Genomic DNA, 14,950 nt, shown 5'->3' with positions numbered 1-14,950 from the left:
AAAAAACAAACAAACATGACAAATAAAAAGCAGGTGCAAGTCACCTGCAAGACTTCTCAAGAAATTTGCGAAGACCAAAACACCTGTACTCTCCCAAGTATGAGGCAGCCATTTCCCAAAGCTTTGGGGGTTGCTACTAACTAGACCAATTTTCTGATATTCTTGCATGATATGAAGACAATCCCTTCTCGGCTGCCTCCTACAATGGATTAAAGATGAAGTGGGGAGCAGGTACATTCCAAACTTAAATAATATACCTGTCTGAAGCCATCTTAGCAAAACCTACAATCTAAAGATTTATAATGCAGGACACAAAATTGTAATTTTCAAAAAGTAAAATAAGGACAGTGTAAAGTATAATTGCAATGCATGCTGGACTGGACCCAGACAAACTGGAATTCAATTCCCCATTCCTCTATCAAGCTAATTCAATGACTTGAGCCAGTCATTATCTCCCAGCTTAATCTATCTCAGCAGGCTCGGAGTGAGGATAAAATGCCAAGAGACAGTAACTGCTTATAGGAAGGGCAGAATCAAAGGCTTGGGGATCCTCCCTTCCCAGCTGAAATCTGAAATGGAGCAAATGAATCTGAATGACTAGGATGTATGATTCAATTTAACTAGATGGGAGCATGACTTACATTACCTGTGGGAGGTAAGAACTACAGCTCTTCCATCTCTGATCACACTGAAAATTGAGTTCCATAACAAGCGTCGGGACTGAGGGTCCATTCCCGTAGTTGGTTCGTCCTATGAGAACAGGAATGTAACAAGTAGTATATTTTCTCAAGAACAAGTGGTGAAGGAGTTCCCTTGCTTGTAAAAGAAGAAATATTTTTGGAGTTCCAGTTATTTGTTTGTTTGCATCCCACCTTTATTATGTTTACAAATAACTCAAGACAGTGAACATATTTCCTCTCTTGGGGGTTTAACATGCTTACTCTTGCATGTGCCAAAAAGTAACTTTTTCAAGGTCTGGATGCTATGTGTCTCATGCTTCAGAAGAAAATGTGTACCTCAGATATCAGAATTGTGTAAGGAGGCCTAGCTTATCAAAGTTAATTGAGCAGAAGAAAGACAGCATAAAAAGACTATTAACAGAATTTGCAAAGAGCTATTTCAAACCAAAAGTAGCTATGGGGTAGAGGAAGGATAGACAAAGCCTAAGGGTGGAGTCAAGAGCAGAATTAGTCTAGCGTTGATACATTCCTACAGGAGAGCTCAGTCCAAGCACTCTTGAATTCTGTTGAACCTTATATAGTGCCAATTTTGTGCTGATAGATATGAGCAATAAATTATCCTACCTAGAACTTAATCTGTGGTCCCGATTCTTCATATCTGACACGTAGTGGGATAAAGCTTTGGATTGCAAAGGCTATTGAAGTAGATTTCTTCCTCAGTTTTTCAGAGCTTTTTTAGAAATTAATATTTAACTTAGGTGGTGGGTTTCAGCCAGTTTGCACCACTTCGGCAGAACCGGTAGCTAATTTTTGGTTGCCCAGGCCCAGAATGGACTTCTGGAAGCAGCATCCACACAGAGAACCAGTTGTTCACATATTTGAATCCCACCACTGGTTACCTTATTGCAAAGCTACTTACTAGCAGGACTAAGGGAGGGCAGCCTATCAATGCAATAGCAGTGGAAAGTTTCCGTTTGGTGCCGCCACTGTATGTTCCTGCCAACTGATCTGCATTTTGCGACAGACCAAGTTTCTGAATTCCCCACTCTGCCACCTGTGGGGAAAAGAAATAAATCAAGATCTTGACATCTATATAAAATATTATGACTTTAATCTAGTCCATTATATGGGTTTATATTTGGGACTCTCAGAAAATGGCCTAGCCCAATCTGGAACCAAAATTGCAATCATTTCCACAAGGGATAGCCATCATCTGGAGGACATCAGATTAGGCAAAGTAGGCATAAAGGATGCTTCAATGGGAAGCTCATGTCCTCTAGTATTAGTAATCTCTGGTACGTATTATATACACGTTGAATTAATATCATGTTCTGATAATATTCCAGATGAAAAGGAGCCAGAGGAAGTCATAGTTGAAGAGAACAGAATGAAGCTTGGAGCTGAAAATTAGAACTAATTTTGGAGCACTTCCAAATGATATTCATAGAGATATGCATCTCACACATGATTTTAGGGATGAGATTGCCAAAATCTAATGGGCTTTGAAACAATTTATGTCTTTATTCTGGACACCTATGATACCATGTAATGAAGAAGTTGTTGATCCACCCACCAAGCCATAAACGGTGTAAAACTTTTACGAGAGCAAGATTTGAACAGCTTGACACAATGGTCAGATATGGGAGATTTCATGCTATACCGTACAATGAGCGTCTCTGCATTTGCGGAGCGGCAGAGGTAGAGGACCTGGCTCACATCCTATTTGACTGTTGTTTGTATAAGAGGGTGAGAGACAGGTATCTTGGTCTATATACCAAACGAATGACCCATTGGGATCCCCATATCAAAATAACTTACCTTATGTCCGGCCAGAACTTGAAAATAACATCCAATGTAGCACAGTATTTGAACAAAATGATCCAGTTAAGATCTGCATATGTGGGACTGATTGGGGTAGATTCTAAGGGCGACTCCGAAATATAATGTTTCCATATTTTATCTATATCTTAAATTTGCATTTTATTACTATTTTAACTTAAATTGTATTTTAATTCCATTTTAAATTGTATTTTATCAAATTCCATTTCGGATTGCTTTTATCTAGTTTTGGTGACGGTTTGTTGCTGGAACTTTGTACTTTGATATGGCCCAAGGGCTAATCAATAAAAGTTGTTTCTCTCGGTGTAAAACTACAATGGGGAGTTTCATGATCATGCTTGGCTAAAACCAGACAAACCACATAATAGCTTAATGCAGTGGTGAACTCAGCCTCTGAGAAAGATTCTACCATCTTGCTATGGTTGTAACAGTTACTATGAATACACAGTTACTATCCCCATTGCAAGCTTAAGCAAGAAGAACTTCACTACTTTAAGTTTCACGTGTGCACATTCGATAATGTAAAGGCACTCTGTAAACTGAAGAAACTATTTTGTAGTTTGATTTCACCATGTGCAAGATTGCTGCATAGAAATAGAAACAATAGCAGCACAGTGTGCAAAGCCAAGAAGACAGTGCAATGTACATACAGACTAATGCATATTTTTTCTTTAAAAATTTAATATGAATTAATATGATCTATTGTTCTAGCAGAAGCCGTCTTTTTTTGTATAGGTATCTTTAGACGTAGCCCAAAACACACACAGAAAATAAAGAATCATTTTCCTTACCCTCTGAATTTCAGCTTCTGGGACACCACGCAGACGGGCATAGAGAAACAAATGTTCTCTTCCTGTTAGTAGTTCATCAATAGCATCAAATTGTGGGCAATAGCCCATGTTTTGGTGAACATCCCAGATTTGGGTCAATATGCTAGCAAAAGTGAAAGAGATAAAAGGAAAAAAAATCTTTACAGAGCCAGATTTAATCAGTACAGTAGCTGTAGAGAGAAAAAGTATCCAGCTACAGTATAACAATAATTTAATAAAATAGTACCTTGTAATTAAAAGATTAAGTAACACATTAAGAAATTGACTAAAATAAACCAAGCTAAATCCCTGTTAATTAAAGCTTGACTGATTATTCGACATGGCCTTACATTAAAATAAAAATACAGATTAAAATATTATCCACTTCTACCATACGATGAAATAAGACAGCTAAACATACACCTTCTAGAAATATTGTGGATAGAGCACTTTGTTCTTCTATCAGCACAGAATGATATCATTTGCAAACAATACAAAGCTGAGTGCATGGTAAATTTTAAAAAAGGTATTCCTATCCATTATAATGTTTCAAATCCTCACTATAGACTCATATCTGTGTAGACAGAACAGCCAACTTCAAGATCACATACATACATACATACATACTGTACATACATACACAACTTCAACATCACACACCGAGGCGCATGGAACGCTGTTACCTTCCCAAAGTGTACCTATTTATCTACTCGCATGTGCATGCTTTCACACTGCTAGGTGGACAGGAGCTGGGGCAAGTAATAGGAGCTCAGCCTGTTGTGCAGTGCTCAGGTCTTGAACCTGGGCCGTTATACAGAAAAATAAGTATTTTCTTCATATCCCTAACAAAAAATAAAGACCAATTGTTGAGGGCAATGTGTTGGCAATTACCAGTTAGTAGATATAAAGTAAAATCTGTGTCTCTTTGGACTCAACTCTTCTAACATTTGTCAGGACTCACCTATGACCAATCACAACAGCATCTCCTGATGTTACTTTAATATCTCCGGTCAGCATTTTGAATGTTGTTGTCTTACCAGCACCATTCACACCCAAGAGACCAAAGCACTAAATTATAATTTAAGACATGCTGGTTACTTCTAGAGTTTTACAGTAAAAGAAATAATTCAAAATGCATTGCATAACTGAGACATAACCCACCTCTCCCGGACGAACCCCAACACAGAGTCTGTCTACTGCTGGTACACGCCTTCCTGCGTATATCTGGAATAAGAATTTTTTTCAACAGGAACCCTCATGTGAAGACAGTTGAAGGACATGTATTATTGAAAGAGATAAGCGGCTTTCTCCAACTAGGCAGTCACCAGATACAGTGGACTATGACTGTTTTGCCCAGTCCCTATTGTCATGATCATGGCTAATTGACAGATAATAGAAACTATATCCCAAAGCATTTGGATTGTACCAACTGGAGAAAACCAGCACAACACAACAGAAAATAATATGTAAACAATCCAGCAAGTTAAATATTCACTATTACAGATGGTCCTTGACTTATGACCAGTTATGATGGATCTCCATAGATGTATTTATGACCCAGTACCAAAGTTCTGGCAGCTGCCCCCTCTAGTCACATTTTCAGCTGTTTGCAGTGTCCTGCAGTCACGTGACAGTGTTTTATGACTTTTTTGCCCCAAACTGGTTTTTGCTTCTAGTTTTCAGCCAAACTGGCCAATAGTGAACAATTGGTTTGTTTAACAACCATGGCATTCACTTAACAAATGCCACAAAAAAGCTTGTAAAATCAGATCTGTCACATGGGTGACTTGTTTTATAATTGCATGACTTATGATCTTAATGGGCAGGATTCACTGTCGTTGTAAGTCGAGGTCTTCCTGTAATAGCAAGTTAAGATTAAAAAAAAACACAACCTTATTTTATATATGGCTTCCATAACAAGGTATTACAGGTATGGCTTCCAGAATAGTGATTTTCATATCATACATATGCATTGATAACATTTATGTAATGATATATACAGTGCTTTTTTTGTAAAAGAAAAAGGTGCCGGAACTCACACATGTCATACAACCCGCCTTGCCTACCCTACAAGGTTTCATCCAAAAAAGGTGCCGGAACTCCGTTCTGAGCGTTCTATGACAAAAAAAGCCCTGGATATATAAATAGAAAGCCAGTTTTCTGTAGTGGTTAAAGCACCAGGATAGAAACCAGGAGACTGAATTCTAGTCCTGCCACAGATGTAAAGCCAGGCTGAGTTACCTTGGCCAGTCACTCTTTCTCAGCCCTAGGAAGGAGGCAATGGCTTTGCCAAGAAAACTGTTGGACTTCTACAGGCAGTCTCCAAGAATCAGACACAACTGAATGAAGAAATATATTAAATCCCTGCAATATATATATTGACCTGCTTTACAACTGTCACGATGTATGACCATAATGACAGGCTCCATTATGGTCATATGTTGAGGACTACCTGTAGTGCCTAATTGGATTGAGATGCTATCTGTATTTTATAAATACATACATACCAACCCTGTAATGTTAATAAGTAACAACATTACATCTCAAAAGAAAATAAAAGTAATAGGCCAGTCAGCATCAAACTCAGGAGAAAACAGATGGGGGTGAAAAGTTTGCGTTCTCCAGCAGCAAAATTTATTTTATTTATTTATTTTATTCGATTTATATACCGCCCTTTTCCCGAAGGACTCAGGCCGGTTTACAGGGCAAATTAAAAAAAAACAATATACAGATTAAAATACCATTAAATTAATAGCCCCAACACTTTAAAATTGAATTTAAAACCTCTGAAGCCTCCGAGTGGTCCTCAAGGGCAGCCCCCTGGTCATCCCTGAAGTGCCTCAAACAAGAAAGTATTTCTTAATTGCTTATTTTCTTTTCCAAGACAAAGCTAAAGGACACAAAGCTAAAGGACAGTTATTTCAGAATAACTCCTGAAAAATTACCTTAGTCAATTCCTGCAATTTCAAAATATAGTTTTGGCTCTCTCCTTTCATTATTCGCTTCCTTTCTTCTGCAACTTCCTCCTCTTCTTCCACAATAGGCCCCAGAGTATTCTGGAGAAACCTGAAGAACTCAGAATAAGTGAGTTGTAATTCAGCTTGTGCTTGAAAAGCAGCCTATGTTAATCCCATTTTCATGGTGGATGTACGCACGGGCACCTCCCACCCCAACCATATTCACTAACCCCCCCACTGCAAGACCTTTGAAGCGAAGAGATTTTCCCACGTACCATCTTGTAGATAAGAAACTATGTTGTAGAAGAAGATTCAGAATGAAATAGATCACACCCTGCACGACCAGGGCTAGCATGTGTTTCCCGGCAAAATCCCAGCGCAACGGATTCAAGACACGGTCCTCTCCTTTAGAATGAAACCAACAAAAATACGTTTGAATGACACAATGATAAAATATCGTTTTTCAGAAACAGAGAATTTTCCCCCTCGTGTTATCAGTTATTCAGATCCAATACGTGCAATTGGAGATCTCGAACCGAAAGACTTAGCCTGTCACGCACCGCTGTCTTAAGTTTATATACTTTTCTGTACCATCAAGGTGTGTCAGATAAAAGTGTTTTTTTTGTTTTTAATATGCAAATGTCAAATTGGTTTTTGAATGCGTTATTTTTTTTAAAAAAAAACAAGCGATATAAAAGCAGGAGGATGGATACATTTGAGTTGGATCTTAAAGAACCATTTCTTCTGGTTCTCCTCTTTATCTGTCTTGCCAGTCTTTTTGATGTGCGTTCAATGGTCTAGATCAGAGGTAGGCAACCTTGGCTCTTTCATGACTCGTGGACTTCAACTCCCAGAATTCCTGAGCCAGCCATGCTGGCTCAGGAATTCTGGGAGTTGAAGTCAATGACTCATGAAAGAGTCAAGGTTGCCTACCCCTGGTCTAGAACAGGCTGCCAGGAGCAAAGCAGGAGAGAAGATTGGGAAAGGAGGTGGGTGGATGACCAAGCTGTGCAACATCATCTCTGGGCATTTATCTCTAGGGCTGGATATTGCCGGGTAAAAGGGTGCTTATTCATGAGTTATCTCAGGACCAGATTTTAGGTCTGTCCATCTGTTCAAACCTCTGAGGAGCCATTTCACTCCAATGGGATGGGCCCATGTCACTTGCTCTAGCAGATGCACCAGTGGTGGGATTCAAATACCTGAACAACTGGTTCTCTGCGTGGATGCAGGTCTGGCCCAGAACGGACTTCCAGAAGTGGCATCCACACACTTCCGGTGGGCCGTTCTAAGCCTGGGAGGCGTCCTCCAGCCGGTTCTCTGAACTCAAAAAAATTTAGCTACCAGTTCTACAGAACTGGTGTGAACTTGCTGAATCCCACCACTGAGAAGCATCCTATGTTTTATCCTGTCTGCCAGAGAACTTTGGCTCCAAAAGAGTCCTTTCTGCTATGGCTTCCGCTCTCTGTAACATTCTCTTGCTGGAGCTGAGACCTGCCCCTCCCCCCCCCACACACACACTCACTCCTGGCTTTCCATAATAGCCTTAAAATCTGGTTCCACCAGCTGACCTGGGCTCCCCATAGGGGCACCCTATGTTTGGGGTGATTAATAGGGAGAAGATCCTCATCCCTATGTCACTTGTTCCCTTGGTACTTAGTTTCATATGTAATCCTATTGATTTTAATCATTTTGCATTCTCTTTTTTACCTCTTTATCATATTGTAAGTTGTCCAGAGTCACTATACCAGTGAGATGGTCAGTATATAAGTTAAATAAAAATAAAGATTCACCTCTTCTTTTAGGGAGAGCAAGTGGTTGTTGTTTTTCCTACTGACAAGGGACACTTGACAAATCAGACACTTTCTGATTTAATCCTATTGATTGTAATCATTTTGCATTCTCATTTTTTACCTCTTTATCATATTGTAAGTTGCCCAGAGTCACTATACCAGTGAGATGGGCAGTATATAAGTTTAATAAATAAAAACAAAGATTCACCTCTTTTTTTAGGGAGAGCAATTGGTTGTTGTTTTTCCTACTGACAAGGGACACTAGACAAATCAGACACTTTCTTTAAGTTATCCTGTGTGAATCTATGAAGACAGTGCCAGTTGTTGGCCTCATTACTGAGGCAAAGTCACACTCAGCAATGAAGGCAGAGAACGCCGCATAATTTTGTGCCAACTCATGGACTGCAGGAAAGGAAATTAACATGGAAAAAGAACCCTAAGACAAGGATCTTTATGTAGCTAGCTCTGAATATTTTATTTCTTGATCAAGATAGGGATTAACTTGAGGATGTTAATACGTTCTTAAGCTAAGGGGGAAAAATATTTCATTGGAGCATTGCCTTCAGCTGACAGTCTTGGGAAGAAAAATAAAACTATACTTAAGCAAGCCTCTGATATTCTACAATCTCTTTCTATTTTTAAGTATCTGATGTCAAGAATGTTTTACGTTTAGTGTTAAAGGGCTCTTGTATATGTCATGATTGCAGGTATGGAACAAGTTGTGCAAATTTGCCAGCTTAGTAACACTACAGAGCTTGCATGTCTCTGTCTCTCTAACCATTCAGGGAACATCCAAGCACAATTTTGCAATATTTCTTTCAGAGTTGCTGACCAAGTAATTTCCCACTGAGGGGAAATATTGCTATGGTCAGTTTCATCTCCCGGCTTTTCTTCCCTAACCCCTCCCTTTGGCACTATTTGCCGCGAGGGCCAACTTGGTCACACATCCTGTAAAATAGCTTGTTGTGGGGACTTCCCACTTCTGTTTTTTCTACAAGAAAAAAACAAGCACAGTTAGGGAATAATCACAACAGGATGGTGGGACTCTCTCCCAGATAGAGGCAGCAACAGGGTTCAAAACAGACAGTTCAACAAGCAAGGCCGATGGCTGGGTGAAGATGTTTTTCCTCCTTGGTCAAAGCAAAGATTCAGCCCTAGCACAAGCTCATAGCTGACTTCAATATAGTGCAACCTAGAACAATCTCGCATTGTTTGATACTTACCAAAACGTGCATAGACATCAATCACAGCTTGGTTTATGGCTAAGTCAAGGAGTCCACGACCCAAGCAGAAATGAGGAAAGATCAAAAATACTTTTTTTAATGTTTTGTTGAATTCTAGGAGAGGCTGAAAAAGAAACACAGACGCTGGTCGTGCACAGATTCACAAGGTTCCTGCCTAACGTAGAAATAAAATGATTCAGTTTCGAATGAGAGGCCAGATGTCAGGTGCAAAAGACCAGGATCACATGTGAAGTTCCAATTAAACTGATTTATTACTACTACTGCCTATGCACATGAATCTAATCAATTAACGGTTACCACTATTTTGGCACAAGATAAGGTTCAGCTGATTTTAAGAGGGGTTGGAATTAGTCCGTTTGTGGCTACATAGCGACACTGGGCAGACTCTTCTTTTAACTCTACCCCCAGGTTTTACCATTCCTTCTCCTACACCAGATTCCTGGTATACATTCTGATGAATAACATCTTTTACTATAAAGATGTGACAGTAGGAAATCAGAAGGTTGTTTTTTTTCTTGAGAAAAGGAACATTATAGTACCTATAAAAGAAATTTCCACATTTTGCAACATCTCTATATAATTTTCTAGAATACCTGATTACCTTACACTGGAACATTTAAATATAATGCAAAGGTTCATGAATACCAAATGTTTTCTGATACTTTCCATTGCACTGGCTGATCCTTTTAAACTCTCATTATCTCTTAAAGCTTAGGAAGCATATATTTAACCATACCCTAATGGAAGCATAGCTAAAGTATGGTATTTTCATTACCATCGAGCCTAAGAAAAGTCACTCACCGCGTTATTTTCAAAGAGGTCCAGAATAAATGTAATAGCACTAGTGTTAATACCAATGAAGAGATTAACACAAGATAAGAAAACATAGGCAGTGCTGGGGACGCTAAAATAGCAGGATGCAGGGTACATCATAGGAATTATGGCCCATCTGCATAGAGAACAAAGAGAAACAAAAGTGGTATGATTCAATTAATCAAAATATACAGTCAGAAGCCCCGCTCCCCAAAGATGGCATAATGAACAATAAATTGATTCAATGGTGAATGAAATATGGCCACGTTGTTACAGACCATCTTTTGATAAAACATAAAAAAGACCATTTTGTTATTTTTGTGCATAAAGATTCCTCCTTTATTATTCAGGCCAGCTGGCAAGGAACATTTGAAACCATTAAAAAAGTCAGAAACTTTACGAAAAGGGCTATATGTTCCTTTATTTATAAATTTATTCAGTTTATATGGTTGCTCATTTGCCATGTGACTTTGGGCAGCTAGCTACCAGCTAAAAACATCAACAATATAACAGAGCAATTAAAACATGTCACATGAGTCTGCTCATATATCCATAACTAATAAAACTTATAATCAACTGGCCACATAAATTACTTGAAGCCGGCTCACCTAACTTCCTGAGCCAGTGCTTAGGGCAGGGGTCAGCAACCTGAAACAGTGAAAGAGCCACTCGGAACCAGTTCCCTCACAAAAGGAAAAACTGGGAGCCGCAAAAAATATGTGCGCATGTGCGTACATGCGCGCATGTGCAGAACAGGGTTTGACTGAAGAGTGGAGCCAAGGCGAGATATGCATCTACCCTGCATATTTGAATTGATTCTTTGAACCTTTTTAGTCCCACTTTTTTTTTTGGGGGGGGGACTGTACATGGCAGAGGACCGGGAGCCGCAGGAGACGGCTGAAAGAGCCGCATGCGGCTCCGGAGCCACGGGTTGCAGACCTGTGGCTTAGGGGAAGATCACTGGTCTTCAATGCCTTATCAAAAACAGTAGAGTTGGGGTTATCTGGTTATCATGTTATTCCATAGGTTACATTGTCAAAGAATGCCCACTTCTTGGGTCCCATTGGATGACACCATTTAATAGAATGTATCCAGAGTATACCAGCTCTGGCAAATTATGTGGGATGGGCACAAATAATTGGAGACAAATAGCAAATGACCAGCATTGTGCCATGAAGGGTTTTATAGATGACAAGTAATACCTTGAACTGCCTATAGAAACTAAGAAATAGTACAGCTTGCTAAATAGTAATGCCATATGGTATAGCAAGATGCTCCCTTAACTACCTCTATCATAATATTCAGTGTAGTTTCTAAATAAACTGGAATTCGGTATTAGGCATGACTACCCAGAGAGTGCCATAAAGCATTATGGGGCAGTATGTAAGTCTAAGTGCTATTGGAGTATGCAGATTTCATTGAATAATGCAGTTGAGAGATGGCCAAGGCATGAAGCGATGCCTCCTGATCTAGAAATGGTCACAACGAATGCACAAAATGGTTTTGTGCAGGAACTAAACAGCGATGGCGAACCTTTTAGAGACCGAGTGCCCAAACTGCAACCCAAAACCCATTTATGTATCATCGGGCGCTGGGTGGGCGTGGCCTTTTGGGTGGGCGTGGCTGCAGTGGTAACGGCAGACTGGGTGAGACTAAAAAGTTCAGTCCATCAATTCCAACTTTGCGAGATCTTTTTTCCCCCCGCGAGAAGTTGAAATTGATTGATTGTTTGAACCCTTTTTTTTTGCACACGGCGGTGGAGGCCTAAAGGGAAAAGGTTTAAAAAACCCAGCTGAAGGCCTAGGACGGGGGCGACGGCACGCGTGCCCACAGAGAGGGCTCTGCGTGCCATCTGTGGCAAGCGTGCCATAGGTTTGCCACCACGGGTCTACTCTAGAGGATACCCAAGTTGCCTACCGATTTAGTATGGGGAAGTGGCAACCCAGTCAGAAGTAATGAAAAAAAGACGCCAGAGTAGGTCTTTAACAAGTGAACCTAAGCCTGTTCTTTCCCATCCAGATCTTTACAGCTTCCAGTCAATGAGAGAAAACCTTGATAGCATCATTTCTTACATCCAGGATAGAAATGTATACCTGGGTATCATCAGCATATCTAATCCCATGCTCACCCAATACCTTCACAAGGTGATTAAAAAGAAGTGGGGAGAGAGTTGAGTTCTGAGAAACTCTACAAAACACTGGAAACATGAGCAGGGGCCATATATAGTAAACACAGATAGGTAAGGAGATGATGCACTACACAATTATTACCAACTAGCTGGTTCAAAAAACCATTACGATAGTAGGATAGTACAATAGTCATGTGACTATATATACTTAATGACCTGCAGTGATTCGCTTAATGATCACAGCAGAATTGATGTAAATCGGGCACAGGCACAGAGTTGCCAGTTCCCATTGCAGAAGGTTAAGTGAGAACTATTTGTAATGTTTTTATACGTAATTAACAAAACTTTCAATAAGTAGGAAATAAGCAGGTAAACTGTAGAGTTTTGTAGAACTGATCTACTATAGTTAAAAAAAAGGTTTATTGAAACATGTACCTTAGTATTTGTTTCATTTCACATATTTAATGAGACATCTAGATAACTTACCCATATAACAATAGTAATATTACAAATGCAGGAAGATTGGTCGGTGACGTGTATGCTTTTTTTTTGAAGCTCATGAATATTGCCACCACTAAGCCAGCACTCATTATATAATTCACCTGGCACAGAGGAAAATAAAAATAAAGCATGTATCAAATTGAAGAGCTATCCAGAAAATAGCTTTTAGTAAGATAAATAAACAGAGATTAGCTTGTTCTGTCTTACTTGATTTTTTGAAAATAATGTTATATATATATTTTTTTAAAGATATATTTATTTATTTATTTATTTATATATGTTTTCTGAGGTTTTCGCGGGTGTTCTTTATTTCCTGTTTCAGCCTAACCGAAGGCCATCGACAGGCAGTAGTCACAACAGTGACAGCTCATATATATCCCATAATTGCCAACAGCATGATAATTATCCATTCTGGTGAGTACCATCCCGATGAAAAAGTATATGAAGGGAAGCAAAAGAACTCACCATGTCCCAAAGGAAGTTGGTGAACCAGTAACCAAAAAGGCTCACACCACTGACAAACTGGAGATGCTTGGCTTTTGTCACTTGTTCTTGGATCAGATATAAGACAAAGCTTGCTGGGATGAAAGACATGGCAAAAATCACGCAGATGGAAACAACAGCATCTATTGAGGTGGTCAGCCTGTAGTGAGACATGTCAAGGGCAGCCAATAAGCCAGACCCCAAAGCCACAAAAGTTATTTCTTGTTAGGTTCACATTTCACCACAAGGTTGACATTAGACATGGTTGAAGACAGCAAACCCACTTCTACTTTTCTGACAGAATCTACTAGTGCTAAACTTTTACTATGGCTGCACTATTGAGTTTTTCCTCCTGCTTCATTTTACTGGTGGAGAAAGGACTCTGACCCAGTTGTGACTTGGTAAAAGATACATTAGACTGCTGTTGCAGAGGCAACCGTACATTTCCCATCATTCATTCATTTGTTGCAAACTGTGTATAAATATAGCAGTTAATATAACTAGCTTGAGATTGTTTATTGAAAGGGGTCCAATTTTGTGTGAAGTACAATATGCATTTTAAAAGTACTGTCATTTAAATACTTTTGACTTTCAACATACATATTTTTCTAAGCTTTAAGCTGTGATGTCCAGACCTTCTAGAAGGGATGGAGCAGGAGGAATAGAATTAAAACTGCAATCGGAGTGAATTAGAAGTAGAAAAGCAAATGAATGTTACCTACACAGTGATTTCAGACAACTGATCCTTAGTGAGGTTCAGTGGATGGTTAATAGCAGTTATCCCATATTCTTCTGGATCTCTATTTCGTTGCAGATTGGCTCTCAGAATTGCATTGTTGGCTACGTTGAGAAAACTGACTATAGCATGCCAGCCTTTATTGTTAAACCACACCTGGAAGAACAATGGAGAAGATTATAAACTTCAGTCAGTCAGAATCCTTTAAAATGCTGATTTTATCAGGAACAAGCAACAGGTTGGTGCACTAAACAGTTTTCATATCTGTTTTATTTATTATTATATGCACACTAGTACTCTGGGTTTTTCCCCCATAACAAATCAGGGCTAACTTTTTCCTCTTGTTCATACTTCAGCATTGGCTTATTCTTTGGAATTACAAGGAAAGCTGGAACTTTACTCAGCTTGTTCTCATTCTCTTTATTCAATTTTTATATTTAAATGGGGAAATTGGCAGAAATCAAACTTTCTTTTTTCTCCTTCTTAGGGTTTGAATAACGACGACAATGCATTAATGTGCATGTATAGGGATGCTGAAAATGCTTTGCAGAAGTCTGAACACTGAAGTTCCGGATGTATAGTATCTTTCTTAGGATTTCTAGATTTTTTAAAATCTGGAACATATATACCGGTAGGTAGTCTTCAACCTACGACCACAATTGAGCCCAAAATTTCTGTTGCTAAGTGAAACATTTGTTAAGTAAATTATCCCCCATTTAAAGACTTTTCTTGCCAGAGTTGTTAAGTGAATCAGTGCAGTTATTAAGTTCTTCATACGGTTGTTAAGTGAATCTGGCTTCCCCATTGACTTTGCTTGTCAGAAGGTTGCAAAAGCTGATCATGTGATCCTGAGACAGCTATCTGTCATAAATATGTCAATTGCCAAGCATCTGAATTTTGATCACTTGACCATGGGAGTGCTGCCACGGTTGTAACTGCGAAAAATGGTCATAAGTCACTTTTTTCA

General features: G+C 39.2%; 1 protein-coding gene across 1 annotated transcript in view; it reads right to left on the bottom strand.

Annotated features, from left to right (window-relative positions):
- Positions 1–14,950, bottom strand: part of ABCA4 (ATP binding cassette subfamily A member 4) — a gene marked incomplete at its 5' end in the record, with an annotated part of 116,519 nt that overhangs the window by 2,885 nt on the left and 98,684 nt on the right. The window contains 12 exons of the mRNA XM_083360249.1: positions 647–750; positions 1,600–1,734; positions 3,311–3,452; positions 4,290–4,396; positions 4,490–4,552; positions 6,274–6,394; positions 6,561–6,690; positions 9,302–9,425; positions 10,124–10,271; positions 12,750–12,865; positions 13,230–13,407; positions 13,970–14,139. Coding sequence (XP_083216375.1) covers positions 647–750; positions 1,600–1,734; positions 3,311–3,452; positions 4,290–4,396; positions 4,490–4,552; positions 6,274–6,394; positions 6,561–6,690; positions 9,302–9,425; positions 10,124–10,271; positions 12,750–12,865; positions 13,230–13,407; positions 13,970–14,139 — 1,538 coding nt within the window. The remainder of the gene's footprint in view (positions 1–646; positions 751–1,599; positions 1,735–3,310; positions 3,453–4,289; positions 4,397–4,489; positions 4,553–6,273; positions 6,395–6,560; positions 6,691–9,301; positions 9,426–10,123; positions 10,272–12,749; positions 12,866–13,229; positions 13,408–13,969; positions 14,140–14,950) is intronic.

Source organism: Vipera ursinii (genome assembly GCF_947247035.1).
Source record: "Vipera ursinii genome assembly, chromosome: 3".
In the NCBI taxonomy this organism is placed as follows: Eukaryota; Metazoa; Chordata; class Lepidosauria; order Squamata; family Viperidae; genus Vipera; species Vipera ursinii.
This window is presented reverse-complemented; position numbering and strand designations above follow the sequence as displayed.